The sequence below is a fragment of the Neodiprion fabricii genome, chromosome 3, assembly GCF_021155785.1.
Source record: "Neodiprion fabricii isolate iyNeoFabr1 chromosome 3, iyNeoFabr1.1, whole genome shotgun sequence".
Taxonomy (NCBI): domain Eukaryota; kingdom Metazoa; phylum Arthropoda; class Insecta; order Hymenoptera; family Diprionidae; genus Neodiprion; species Neodiprion fabricii.
This window is the reverse complement of record NC_060241.1, coordinates 4,610,291-4,625,449: the sequence shown is the minus strand read 5'-3', so window position 1 is coordinate 4,625,449 and position 15,159 is coordinate 4,610,291. Positions and strand designations below refer to the sequence as shown.

The window sequence follows — 15,159 nt, the reverse complement described above, 5'->3', positions numbered from 1 at the left end:
GCCGGAAGTGCGAATCGAGGGGTGGCGAGAGTGAAGGAAAATAACGACGAAGAGGAAATGGAAAAAAATAGAAAATCCCTCGGACGGTGATTTCAATTCGATCGGATGGAATTGATTCGCGGTTTATATTCAAAGGCGGAAGTAAAAAAAAAAGAAAAAAACAAAACCGCACCCTTTCGCGACTCGCGAGTTGCACGCGAGTTCTCGACAATTAACGGATTATTGCACGAACGGAAAACTCGTTAGTTTAATGGAATAAGAGTGGTCGTCGAACGAGTAGAGTGACCTGAATTTCGTCCACGACGTACGGAAAAAATTAAAAAAATCTCCCTCTGTCCTTTTCCCTTCATTCTTTCACGCCTTTTTTAAGCAAAACTTTGAACAGGTTGCGGGTACTTTATCATAAATTTTTCATTACAGTCGATTGTCAAATTTACGAAATTATTGTAATTCGTAAGATATGCGATCACGAGATCTTTTTGGTAACACAACGGTGGAAACGAGTGGAATTATAAAAGAAATTTATATAGATATTCAGGATTCGTTAGAAATCGTTACGAAATTTTTACAAATTCAGCGACTCTGAGTTTCTACTTTTTTTTTTTTTTTTTTTTCAACGGTCGATTTAACATATCGCCGTTTGTTGAGGAATTGAAGAAAAATAATAATTATTCAACGATGCCGTTATTCTGAAAGCAAAAAAAGTGTTTGTAAAATTTTAAGAAAATAATCTTTTGAACAAAAGTCGCTAAGATTTTTGCTAATTTTTTGAAACAATTTAATATAAAACATCGATGTCCAAGCTTTTCTTTGCAATTCCAGTACTTTCTAATATTCTTCTATATAGTACAGCTGATAATTTGATAAACACTCGATTTTTGGCCAAACAAGTTTGATAACAAGTATCGAAAAGGAACCATGTTAAAGACCAGAAACAGAAAAATTACTTTTCTGCTCGGTTATAATCGATTCTCTGGATTTTCAAACTTTTTTGTATTGTTATAAAATTTATCTCAGCCTCTTTTTTTTGGCAATTTTCGTCATTTTCGCTTAATTTATTCATTTCAGGACTTGAGACACGCGGAACTGTTGACGGTCGCATTTACTGTCGATGGTACCGAACGTGTTCTGGACCTACGACTCAACAACGATCTCATTCCAGTTGGACATCAGCTACGACGTCAAGTTAAGAAGGGATCTTTCGATACTTACACACCCTCGAAGGAGGTAAAAAAGATTTTGAACATTTTTTATTTTTATTTTTATTATTATACAGATACTTGGTCGAAAAACTAAACTTGTGACGAATTTATGTAATACAATTTTAAACTGACGTTATTGCTCAGCGGTATGTAGCAATCTGAAACAAGGAAAAAAAAAAAAAAAGGGTGAGGTTGGTAAGAATAAAGTTGAAAGTATTCTTAGAATCGGAATCAACGTAGAAAGCTTGATTAAAATAATTGGATCAAGTTATGAATAAAAACTACGAAAAGAAAGGAAGAAAGGAAGAAATTGTAATAACTTTTACTTAATCACCGCACGCGCGATAGTAAATTAGATATTTCACAAACGGTGAGAGAAAATTTTGAAAAATACTTAAATATCGGAATGGAAAATTTAACTGTTAGTTTATCGGAGTGGATATAGTCATTAATTATGATAATTGATGCGTTCACGCTGATTAAGCATTTAAGCCTCGCGCTGACTGCTGAAACGTTATACATACATGTATGTAATTTGCAGTTTCCCGGTTCCCATGAGTTCCAGTTTGCTCGTTTAACTGTTTTCTATTTTTATATTCTTCGTTTATTTTTATTTATTTATTTTTTTTTTTTTTTGTTCAATTCACACGCAACAGCAACAATAATAATATTAATGATAACAATGCCATTTACAACGTCAATTATACTAATTAACATTCGTCGAGTCTGCACTGAGAAAAATTTCATTTTTTATGGTAACTAGAAAAATTCATTAAAACAGGTATCGTTTTGTTGTTGGAAAAATGTGGGTAATTACACGAACGTAAATATCATCGTATTTCTTCTCTCTTCTGTGCGCTAAAATAAAAAAAATAAATAAAAAAAAATAACTATTTCTATAATTATAATTTCAACGAGCGTGCTTTGGTCTCGACTCGCATTTTTAATACAAGCGTGCTAATTTTCTTATTTATTTACTTGTTCGTCTCCAGTCCCTCCTTCCTCCTCCTCCTCCTCCTCCTCCTCCTCTGTCGTTGAGGATATTATTATACCTGTTCATTGAATATGTACACGTTTTACACGAATCGTGCTTCGTCGCATCTTAAGATTTACAGCACGATTAAAGTTTTCTAAATAATCATCCGTATCGATTTTCCAAAATTTCATAAAATCGCGTCACCGTTGCGTGCTGTGACAATAACGATTTTTTTTTTCTCATCGTTGGATCGTAATTTCTCATTTGTATTTTAGCTTCTTTTTCATGTTGTGAACAAAACAGATGTACAAGTTAAAAGAAACGATTAACGAACATTATCGAGAAAGCTATTTAAAAGTTTTTACTGAATTGATCGTTAGAAGTGAAAAAAAAAAAAACAACAAACAAATATCCAATATCTGTAATCATTTTCAAACAAGGAAAAATCGGATTTAAAATCGTATCAACTTCAACACAGACGATGCGAATATTATATAACCCAATTTTTTTATTTCATTTCTCACACGTGCAGATAATTGGATATAATATGAGAAACGATGTTAACGAATCGTGGTTTTTGAAAATTACATTAAATTTTTATCTCCGTGGGATTAACTGCTGTGTAAATTTTTGGGTTTGTTGGATAAATAATAATGAATAATATTAATAAATGATATTTTTAACATTCGTACGATGTAGAGTATCACCGTCATGTAGATTATAATATTACTCTTCGGTCGTTGCACTTGATACGATATATTATTGCACTACACATGCTTACTCTTCAGACGCTCGGTAGTGTTTAACACTTGTAATTACGTATATCGTTCAAAACCAGCAACGCTTTTTTAATCTGTCGTTGGATTACCTCACACATCGGATAAATCTCGAATTTATAACTTGATATAATTTTATATATTGTTATTGATAAATATCTTTACACAATTTACTCCCTCATTGGAAGTTTGTTTTTTTTTTTTTTGTATTTTCTCAAGGAAATTGAAGTTTGTCAGTACCAAGGAAGCGTCAGAGGTATACCAGATTCTTGGGCGGCGTTATCAACTTGCAAAGGATTGAACGGCGTTCTTTTTGACGGGAAAAGTCTCCACTACATTCAACCGCAAGATGAGACTATCGAGGCTCCACATTTCGTCTACAAGCATGATAATTTTGTCGCAAACAACACGTGCGGTAAATATTTTCAAATTTTTTTCTCCCTTTCATATTTATTTCTTCGCTGCAGAAATATTTTTTATTAATTTTCTTTTTTTTTTTTTTTTTTTTGTTTTTGTTTTTGGTTTTGTTTTTTTAACGACTTTTCGCTTGTTCTCTGTTTCAGGATACGAGGGTACTCAGCATCGTCACAGCGTTCATAATGATATAATAGATAATAACGAGATGATTAGGGTAAAGCATAGAATATTCCTGGTGTTTTTCGCTTTTTTTATTTTTAATTTTTTTTTTTTTTCCTTTGTACCTTAAAAATCCTAGATTTCGGTGATTACATTAGTAACGAAATATCTTTCTACTTTTATAACAGCACAAAAGAGACGCCGGTCTCATTCGAGGGCCGTATAATTCAAACAAGAATACCCGTTACGTAGAATTAGTTATGGTCGTTGATAAGCTGGGATACGATGCTATGAGTAGAAATTTGACGAGGGTTCACCAGCACGCCAAGGATCTTGCAAACATTGTGAACGCGGTGAGTGATCATTGGCTGATGAATAGACAGAGTAATGTCCATCAATGTTTAATTGACGGACTGTTGAACCGACGGTGTGTTCGAAGTCCCGTACGTGTCGTTAAATTAAACACCCTAATCGCGATTTTTTATTTTACAGCTGTACACGCCTTTGAATATTTTTGTCGCATTGGTTGGTATCGAAGTTTGGACGGAAGTGGATGAAATTATGCTTTCGTCAAATGGTGTCATGACTCTGTCCAACTTTCTGAAATACCGCAGAGAGTATTTGGTCAGAAACATACCCAACGACAATGCGCAACTTTTGACGTGAGTGACGCTATAAAATATACCAGAGATGATAAAATAGTTGAATACCTTCTCAATCTTCTATTTATTTTCAACGAGTTTTCTTTCTTGACGTACAGGAAAGTAGAATTTGAAGGCGGCGTTGTGAGCAGGGCTCTGAAAGGTCCGATCTGTACTTTTGAATTTTCTGGTGGTGTTTCGATGGACCGTTCCAATGTCATCGGTCTGGTAGCGGCTACAATCGCTCATGCGATGGGGCACAATTTTGGCATGGAGCACGACACGCTTGACTGCAGCTGTCCCGAGGATAGATGCATAATGGCTCCTTCCAATGGATCGACAGGACCCACACACTGGTCTTCTTGTTCCCTGGAATACCTGGCTCTCGCTTTCGAGCACGGTATGGATTACTGCCTGAGAAATAAGCCGGAGAAACTTTTCGGCAGTTCGATGTGTGGGAACGGTTTCGTCGAACCTGGAGAACAGTGCGATTGCGGGTTGGAAGAAAACTGCAACAATCCTTGCTGCAACGCTACCTCTTGCATGCTTCATACCAACGCGAGCTGCGCTACAGGAGAATGTTGCGATTTCAATACATGCAGACCCAAAGCTGCGGGAATGGAATGTCGTTCGGCTGAACACGAGTGCGACTTACCAGAATATTGTTCGGGTCAGAGCGAATTTTGCCCCTCTGATGTATATAAAATTGACGGAGAAACTTGCAGCGATGGAAAAGCTTTCTGCTATCAAGGTACTTGCAGGACGCGCGATAATCAGTGCAAACTTTTGTGGGGACCCTCAGGCTCTTCCTCCGACTCGAAGTGCTACGACATGAATAACAAGGGATCGAAGTACGGTAACTGCGGGTATAACAGAGTCAACGATACTTACATCAGGTGCAATGACACGTGAGTTAATTATATTGATCAGAGTTTTCAGTTATCTTGTTAATTAAGTGATTACGGCATTGTGGGAGCTTAGATGAATGTTGATATTGAAGATTCGGTCAACTTTACCTCTTATGTAAAAAACACTCGGCTTCTCAGGAAGCTCTTAGTACTTGGTTTGAAGGTGCATAAAAAACGTAAATCATCGGCGAATGTCCACGATTTTCAGACTCGCTCGCATTTCGCGATTTGAAACGGAAAAAGATCTTCTTGTCATGCAAGCTTTGTTTAAAGTATTCTTGAAACAAAGTTCTCATATCTACATTATAACAATTTTACGCGATGTTGTAAATTTAGTTTCTGCCCTAAGTTTCGCGCTGGTGTATTATTTCACTTGCTATTCCATTCGCAAGGCAAAACACAAAAGCGATTACATGATGATGATTTACCATTTACAGAGATAGTCTCTGCGGCAGGCTTCACTGTAAGCATCTCAACGACCAACTTGAATTTGGCTTGGAAACGGTCGCTATTCTCAGTAGCGCCTTTTTGCACAGTGGTGGCCAAATTATACCTTGTAGAACAGCAATCGTTGATCTAGGTTTGAATGAGATGGACCCTGGCCTTGTGCCTAACGGAGCCAAATGTGGTACTGACAAGGTAAAAATTTATGAGAAATACTTTCCATTACATCGTAAGTGCCGATCACTTTTTATACGAATTAACGTCATTAATATTAAACAATTTTATTTTTGCTCAAATAATCAGATGTGCCTGAATCAAAAGTGCGTCCCAGTCGCAGAAGTTAAACTCTCCACTCCGGCAGGTAATGAGGCTTGTCCAAATAATTGCAATGGCAACGGAGTATGTAATAGCCTGGGTCACTGTCACTGCAATCCCGGCTTTCCTCCACCTCTGTGCAATGAAGAATTTAATGGTGGTTCCATCGATAGCGGTCCTGTGAAATCGAGAGGTGAGAATCGTACTGCTATTTGTAAAGAAAGAAAGAAAGAAAGAAAGAAATTGTCGAGTAATTACATAAGTACTGCTATTTGCCTACTGCGCCTCAGATTGATAGGATATCTCAAGAACGGTCAATACATTGACAGTTGTGTAATTTAACTTGCGTGATACAACGATTGAAAACTTTTTCTCTCCTAGATGGCTAAAAACTTTGATAGAGTATAATTTTTATAGCTTACGGTACACGCTTCAGCTCTCGAAAAGTCGAGTAATTTCAACGCATATTGTTTATGAAAATAAATTAATCATATAAAGGGATTTGTTATGTATTGCAGTACCGTCGTCGGACTTTAACAACAGTGTCGAAGTCACTCTTACAGTATCTCATCCCAGAACCAAACGAGAGTTATCTTCAACCAAAGAAGACGTAAGTGTTATTCGTTGAAATTTTAATGCCGGTGCAAGAAAGTAAAAGAGAAAAAAAAAAAGCAATCTCAACTTTGGTTGAAATATGTTTATTTCGAGTTAATGTTCTTGCCAAAAGTAAAGATAAGTGTTTTTTCATGTCATAAAAAATGTCCAAAGACTTATCTATTCGAATATTTTTACACTGTCCGTGTATTATTTTTGCTACGTAATAATCGTGAATTAGAATTAACGATGATGGTTCTAGGCTAATTATCGCTATGTATTAATGAGATCGTTTTTGTTATTTAACCAAACAGTGCTGGCGTTGTGCTTTAAAATCTAATTATAATAATTTCGAGGCTTGGGGTTACATATCAACGTTGATACTGTACGAGGAAAAAACAACAAACCTTTTATTGACCTCAAGATTATACGAGGATATTGATATCGTTTGATTTCCTTTTTTTTTCGTAGTTTTTTTTCATCAATGATAGTCGCAATATCAAGAAACTTTTTTCGCCCTACCACGATTATTATTATTACAACCGTTGCACACGCGAAAGGAAAATCGATTCACAGTTTGCATAATAACAGTGGAGGCTACGAGCACAGAGGACAAGTTTCCATGCTTTATTCAACTCTGGACGTACATACCTAGTCTGTTAATATTTTTACTTTCTATTTCTCTTCTTCCTGACCGTTTTATCGTAAGAATTACCGAAGCTATGGAAAAACACGAAACATGAGAGCAGAAAACTGTTTAAAGCACAAAGTTATAACTCGAAGTAAATATTTTCATTCTCCGAGTTCTATGAGAAATGTTGATGAGGAATTTTTTTTTTTTTTAATCCCTTGTAGTTTTAGCGAAAAATACTTATCAAGCTAATTCGTTAAAATTGTGGAATCCGAGAATTGCAACGAATGACGATTTCGTGGGTAAAACGTCGGTTTTTAGTCTAAAAATTTTTTTTCCATACGTTTCTTCTCGCCTCTCCACTACGTTTGATAATCGTCAAGTATCGTTGCACGCTGACGCTAAAAAGCTTGTATAAACCTGAGCCGACGAGACGAGGCATTAACCCAGAACACGCGACTCACCCTTCACCCACACCCACGTGTCTACCCTCATACATAGACCTTTCGGCTTACCTTTGAGCCTCGAGTAGCAAATCAGAAATCTAAGAAAGGCAGTAAAATTCACCGTCAAGCCCGTGTAGCTCTTTCTAAGCATTGTGAGTGACTCAAGCCGGCAATGCTACGGAGATTAATGATGGAAGTACGTTACATCCGGTTTATGAATATCCAAGGAACATCCGGCTCTCCTCCTTCCCTTTTCTCGCTTCTTCATCTCTCGTCGCGATTGCACTGATTCGTCATTGAAACTACTGTATACATGGAAAAAAAAAGAAAAAAAAAACAAGAATTTGCTGCTTTGCCTACGCTTGATGCAAAAAATATACGTTCGTGAGTAAAGATTTTGGATTTAAGACAAATTAAGATCAACCGAATTTTGTCGAATTTCATCTGTTCGAAATTCAAAATTACGAACAATTCTAATTTTTAAACGTTTCTGGGTCCGATTCCGATGAAAATTTTTGCTAATTTATTTTTCGTGATTGATTGGAGAATTATTCGGAACTCAAGCTTTAAGCCTTCGGAAATTTGAATGAGACTTGGAACTTTTACCATTCGAAAATTCGATTTTGTCCGAGTTTTGACCGTTTGACTCATGAGATGATTCAACGTAAAAGTCGATCTAAATTTTTACGATCCAAAGAATATCGTAACGACAATACGTGGTTTATAATTTGATTTACGTTTTCTTTTATGCGCCAGCATATCTAATCAGTATTTCGTCTATCAACAACAAAAAAATTTACGAGTCTTAAGGAACAAACTTTAGTCGGTGACTGGAAAGTTACTTATTATTTGCCCTTGTATAATCAACCAGAGCGATTAGTTGTTACATTAACTACCGGATTCCGATAATGTTTACCAAATAAGTATTTATACGAATTATTAATTTTCAAAATTTAACAAAGTGCAAACAGCATATGCCCCTGTAATTTTCTGAAACCGTTTCTTGAATCGCGAAATTATTTTTCCCCGACAAAAATGTCACATGCACAATGATCACTCGAAATCACGGATGTAAAATCTTTAATATTATAAGTAAATACTAGATTTAAACTTTATATAAAATTAAAAATTTTAAATTTAAACACAATAAAGCAGGGAGTTGAACGTTCGAACAGCCGTTTTACAACATGAACTGTAACTCACAGTTGTGGAAAAAATTAGAATTCTTCACGCTACTTTTGATCTCGCTTTTATTTTCATTTATTTCCCCGTGATATTCGTTATTATTTCACAGTTTCGATTGCTTCTAATCATTCGTTTTCATTTTATTTCAGGGATTAAAACACGCGGAGCTGTTGACGGTCGCATTTACTGTCGATGGAGTTGAACATACCCTTGATCTACGACTTAACACCGATCTTATACCCGTTGGACACCAGCTGCGCCATCAAATTAAAAAGGGTTCCTTTGAGACGGTGAAACCCTCAAAAGAGGTGACAAAAACTATTTTCTCTGTCTTTATTTTTTCCTTCTAGTGGATTAACAATTATCTCCGATCTTCAAACATATTGTACACTTTATTTGAACTTTTAGTAGCCACTCACGTTTAGTCTACTTTATTTTGTTTTTTTACTTCAGTGATCTTATGTTTAAACTTATACGACCGCACTTCTAATGTAATTCTCTTCAAGCGTTCCCTTATCTTTTCTTTTCTTTACGATTGAACTAAAATTAGCATAAAGGAGGAAATCACATTTTGTTTGTTCTTTTTGAAGGAAATTGAGATTTGTCAGTACCAAGGAAGCATCAGAGGTATACCAGATTCTTGGGCAGCGGTATCAACTTGCAGGGGAATGAGCGGGGTTGTTTTTGATGGAAAAACTCTGCACTATATTCATCCTCAAGACGAAACTCTCGAGGCTCCACATTTTCTCTACAAGCACGACGATCTTGTAGCGAATAATACTTGCGGTAACTGTCTCATTTATCTATGGTTGATGTTAAATTTCTAGTTCGTAATTTCTTTGCCGCATTAATGATATTTATTGATTCCGTACTTGTTCCATGTTTTAGGATATACCGGAACTCAGCCTCACAGCATTCATGATCATCTAGAGAATAACAGAATGCTCAGGGTAAATTTAACTAAACCTTTCTTTTTTTCTTGACAGTATTTGTGATTTTGATTATCGTTTTAAATTAAAAAACAAATTTTGTTCACTTTTCTAACAGTATAAAAGAGATACCGGTGATATTCGGGGCCCGTATAATGCAAACAAGGAATCCCGTTATGTAGAGTTGGTCATGGTCATCGATAAGAAGGGATACTTTGCCCTGGGTAAAAACATGGCCAGGGTTTATCATCACTGCAAAGATATTGCCAACATTATAAATGCTGTGAGTAAATTATGCGAATGAACCTATTTGACAAACTGTATCGACTGAATCGATTTTCAAATGAAGAATATGATCGGCAGATTTTCCTCGCATTAATACCTTTCGTTTTGTATCTGGAGTTTCCATAATTAATGAAAATATATATATATATATATGATATATCTATGTATACATATAATTCTTTTTTTTTGTTTTTTATATAAATGAATACGGACCGTAAACTATCGATATCACACAATAATGTGTAATCATGTGTTTTTCAGCTGTACTCGCCTTTAAATATTTTCATCGCTTTGGTGGGTATCGAAGTTTGGACGGAAGTAGATGAAATTTCGCTTTCGTCAAATGGTGAGACGACTCTGTCCAACTTTCTGAAATACCGCAGAGAGTATTTGGTCAGAAACATACCCAACGACAATGCGCAGCTTTTGACGTGAGTGACGCTATAAAATATACCAGAGATAATAAAATAGTTGAATACCTTCTTATGATTCGATTTATTTTCAACGAGTTTTCTTTCTTGACGTACAGGAAAGTAGAATTTGAAGGCGGCGTTGTGGGCAAGGCTCTGAAAGGTCCGATCTGTACCTTTGAATTTTCTGGTGGTGTTTCAATGGACCATTCCAATGTCATCGGTCTGGTAGCGGCTACAATCGCCCATGAGATGGGGCACAATTTTGGCATGGAGCACGACACGCTTGACTGCAGCTGTCCCGAGGATAGATGCATAATGGCTCCTTCCAGTGGATCGACAAGACCCACACACTGGTCTTCTTGTTCCCTGGAATACCTGGCTCTCGCTTTCGAGCACGGTATGGATTACTGCCTGAGAAATAAGCCGGAGAAACTTTTCGGCAGTTCGATGTGCGGGAACGGTTTCGTCGAACCTGGAGAACAGTGCGATTGCGGGTTGGAAGAAAACTGCAACAATCCTTGCTGCAACGCTACCTCTTGCATGCTTCATACCAACGCGAGCTGCGCTACAGGAGAATGTTGCGATTTCAATACATGCAGACCCAAAGCTGCGGGAATGGAATGTCGTTCGGCTGAACACGAGTGCGACTTACCAGAATATTGTTCGGGTCAGAGCGAATTTTGCCCCTCTGATGTATATAAAATTGACGGAGAAACTTGCAGCGATGGAAAAGCTTTCTGCTATCAAGGTACTTGTAGGACTCGCAATGATCAGTGCAAACTTTTGTGGGGACCCTCAGGCTCTTCCTCCGACTCGCAGTGCTACGTCATGAATAACAAGGGATCGAAGTTCGGTAACTGCGGGTATAACAGAGTCAACGATACTTACATCAAATGCAATGACGCGTGAGTTAATTATATTGATCAGAGTTTTCAGTTATCTTATTAATTAAGTGATTACGGCATTGTGGGAGTTTAGATGAATGTTGATATTGAAGATTCGGTCAACTTTACCTCTTATGTAAAAAACACTCGGCTTCTCAGAAAGCTTAGTACTTGGTTTGAAGGTGTATAAAAAACACAAATCATCAACGAATATCCACGATTTTCGGACTCGCTCGCATTCCTGTAGAATTTTGAACAAACAGTGGTTTGCTATGTTGTAAAATTAGTTTCTACCATAAGTTTCGAGGTGGTGTAATCTTATTTCACTTGCTGTTCCATTCGCAAGGCAAAACACAAAAGCGATTAAACGATGATGATTTTTCATTTACAGAGATAGTCTCTGCGGCATGCTTCACTGTAAGCATCTCAACGAACGACTTGAATTTGGCATGGAAACGGTCGCTATTCTCAGTCACTCCTTTTTGAACAGTGGTGGCCAAATTATACCTTGTAGAACAGCGATCGTTGATCTAGGATTGAATGAAGTTGACCCTGGTCTTGTGCCAGACGGAGCTAAATGTGGCACTGGAAAGGTAAATATGAGCCAAACTTATAGAAGTTTGAAAAAATCGTTTATTACTCTAGCGTCGCCGATACCATCAAATTATTTTTATTTCACGACAATCAGATGTGCGTTAACCAAAAGTGTATGCCCGTCGCGGCGATGAGACTTACTTCACCTGCTGGCAGCGATGCTTGTCCAAATAATTGCAGTGGGAATGGGGTTTGTAATAGTCAGGGCCACTGTCACTGTCGCCTAGGATTTCAACCGCCCCGATGTGACGAGACTGGCGTTGGCGGTTCCATCGATAGCGGTCCTGCTGAAGATCCGAACGGTAAGTCATTTTTATTATTTTTATGCCTCTGTACTTGTTTGTTTAAAGTTGTTATGTTGAAACAATTTCAGAGCTAAGCCTTGGGCATAATTTGTAAAAAATTAACTCGTAAAACCCAAATTTTCTTTATCAATTACAGCACGAAGAGACTTCTTAATATCGCTGTACGTTATTTTCTTCGGTATCGTGCCCGTCTTGGTGCTGATAGGATTATTCGTATGGTCCAGGCACAGCGGAAGATATAAGTGGAAGAAAGGCGCTACATCAGCGTACGTACCTAATCTAAATTGCTTTAAGTTGAAGCGTAACCCGCCTAAGAGCCAACTTCATACCGATTACGTTGGTCCGAGTATAAGTGCAAGCTTGAGTAATTGTATGAGCAGTGCTAATCTGTTGAGGAAATTAGTACCTCAGTTTTTGACTGATAGAACGAAAACTGGGCCGAGTCAAGACGGAAAGGACCATAAAATTTTCACTATTAGCGATAACGAGCCTAACAAACTTCATTTGCAAATAACAAAGACTGATTTGGTATCGAGTACTAATCCTGACGTCATGGGCTGCAGCAGTAATATAGAAGTTCAGAAATCAACGCCTTTGAATAATGATCTGAAACTGGAGTTCATCCATCCTCAGGAATTTCTCGCTATGCCCGGCGGTGTTAAAAAATATAAAACCGAAATTCTCCCAGCACCAAAGAAGGAATTAGGTACGAAAATATCCGAACAGATACAAAACTTTCAAAGAAGACCGTCGAAAAATTTCAAAGGTCTTAAAGTTAAGACTGAGCTTAAGTTTCAGCATTTGACAGAAAGCCCATGTAGCACTTCTGGCATTACTCCAAACACATCGGATACCAACGTATCCAATCCAACACCAAAATCGACCGTACTGTTTTACAATAAAAAGGCTCCTCCCCCACCTGCTCCACCTCAAAATCTTAAACCGAAATTATGGAATTAAAATATCTCAGTTTTTGTTCCGACATTTCCTGCTCAAACTTTCAACCTGTCTCACTTTGGCCGACTTTGGTAATAATTTATGTTTCGTGTATCAGGTTTGATACCTGACATGATTTTCGTGTATAAAATTTGTTGCTTAATATCTGTAATTTCAGAAGCTGGGCATTTAACGGGAGAGCTCGCTTAAATCCTTAATATTAAAAAAAAAAATTTCTCACTACAATTACAGACCGATAGTAATTTTTTCTATAATGGATTAGGAAATATCCTTACATACGATCTCAAATACTCACATCTTTAAGGTATATTTTTACATATAACAGTTAGAAAATCTAGTGCATGGATCATAACTGTTTGAGAACTTTTAAAGCTTTGTGATTTATGCATTACATTACAGGGGGGGAGGGCTGTGTGGTGGTGGTTTTAAGTTGCGGGAGATAATATTTATTAATATTAAACAGTCGAACTGAGTACCAGCTGTTTTAACAGCTGCGGTATATTGAAATAATATATATATATATATATATATATATATATATATCTAGTTGCATATCAATTATTATAAATGTAATCAATCAAGTCACAATTTATATACTACATGACATATGTATCTTTAGTGATACCTTTATATGAGGACAAATGCTCAAAATCGGGACGTCAGACTGGCAAAGAACAAATTATCTGTGTATTGTAATAAGCTCTTTATTTGTGGCCTAGAAACCATGATTTTAACATTTTGTTTAGTCTCTTTTCTTCAATTTATAATTTAATTTTTTTTTTTTTTTTTTCACTTCTCGTTTTGTGTATTCGTGAATTTTAAGTTTGTTGTTGCAACATATACACTCTATTAATTGTGATTCCAATTTGATTCAATTCCTAGAATATCATTAGAACTATTAATCTATAATTGACAATATTTTTAAGAAATTTTATTTTTTTAAACATGCAATATTTGGAAAGTCATATTGTTAGCAAAATACTTAGTTGATTTGATCTTGATCGTAGTATCGTATCGTACGCTTTGTTATTCTCTCTTACCTGCTGGACAATGTAGAGTCTATTGGCTAACATGTTTAGTGTGGTAAGTTCGTTATGTAAGACTAGAATTTAAAATATTCAATTTTGGCTGGTTTTTAATATTACGAAAACCACATTTTGATGAACGATACTATGCTTTATCCGCAATAACACAAGTATGTTGTTAATAGTGATACTCTCTTCTTTATTTTGACAAATATGATTAATTTTATCTCATTTTACTAATTAGGTAATAGAAACTAATATTATTTCGCCATCATCAGTTACCGCTGATTTGCACTTTGTATAAATTTAATATACTATTAGGATAAAGTGTAGTTATTCGTCAATTTCATGAAGCATAGTAAACGAATCTCACATTTGCAAATGATATTAGCATCATTCGTCGCATGAATTATTGTTTGCATGAACAGAGAAGAACAAAAAGATGGAAATTAAACAAAAAAGATGAGAACAAATTACATGTTTTAGTATATTTTATTTTTAGTCTTAGTAGTATTAGTAGTAGTAGTAGTAGTAGTAGTAGTAGTAGTAGTAAAATAAATTAAATTGGTGATATATTGTCAATATGAAATAAACAAATGGTTAATACGTGCATCAAATGCATGAATTTTGAACCGCACTTCGTAAATTAGCTAACCAGCATTTGATTTAAATTTAAACAATGGAAATTCATTTCGCCTTGTTCTAACTTTATTATTTTCACAGATGTAGTTGCATGGGCATGTTTAACCTAAACAAAGTTGATTCTTATGATAAAATTCTCCTTCAATAATTTCAGTTATTGAACTCATATTAGGCATTAGAGAGTTCAATTTTGTTTTCGAATTGCTCTATCGAAAGAAGACGTAAATTCGATTAATTTTCTAATATCGAGCACCGTTGGTTTCTTTTTCTTTCTACCCTCAAATTAACAAACTCAGGCAACATGAACTTGCAATTGAGAGAAAATGAGATAATCGACTGATCCTTGCTGGAAGCTGGCGTACTCACACTCAGTTTTCAGTGATTCAATGCAGTGAAGGATGATGATGATGATGATGATACTTAATTATTTA

The 15,159-nt window shown here is 36.1% G+C and overlaps 1 protein-coding gene across 1 annotated transcript in view; it reads left to right on the top strand.

The window, feature by feature from the left end:
- LOC124179106 overlaps positions 1 to 15,159 on the top strand; it is a 47,401-nt gene that overhangs the window by 27,184 nt on the left and 5,058 nt on the right. The window contains exons 3-20 of the mRNA XM_046563189.1: positions 1,069 to 1,227; positions 3,174 to 3,369; positions 3,518 to 3,585; positions 3,719 to 3,883; positions 4,023 to 4,192; positions 4,291 to 5,079; positions 5,517 to 5,718; positions 5,827 to 6,031; positions 6,357 to 6,448; positions 8,844 to 9,002; positions 9,285 to 9,480; positions 9,583 to 9,644; positions 9,742 to 9,906; positions 10,170 to 10,339; positions 10,438 to 11,226; positions 11,597 to 11,798; positions 11,894 to 12,101; positions 12,241 to 12,370. Coding sequence (XP_046419145.1) covers positions 1,069 to 1,227; positions 3,174 to 3,369; positions 3,518 to 3,585; positions 3,719 to 3,883; positions 4,023 to 4,192; positions 4,291 to 5,079; positions 5,517 to 5,718; positions 5,827 to 6,031; positions 6,357 to 6,448; positions 8,844 to 9,002; positions 9,285 to 9,480; positions 9,583 to 9,644; positions 9,742 to 9,906; positions 10,170 to 10,339; positions 10,438 to 11,226; positions 11,597 to 11,798; positions 11,894 to 12,101; positions 12,241 to 12,370 — 4,127 coding nt within the window. The remainder of the gene's footprint in view (positions 1 to 1,068; positions 1,228 to 3,173; positions 3,370 to 3,517; positions 3,586 to 3,718; positions 3,884 to 4,022; positions 4,193 to 4,290; positions 5,080 to 5,516; positions 5,719 to 5,826; positions 6,032 to 6,356; positions 6,449 to 8,843; positions 9,003 to 9,284; positions 9,481 to 9,582; positions 9,645 to 9,741; positions 9,907 to 10,169; positions 10,340 to 10,437; positions 11,227 to 11,596; positions 11,799 to 11,893; positions 12,102 to 12,240; positions 12,371 to 15,159) is intronic.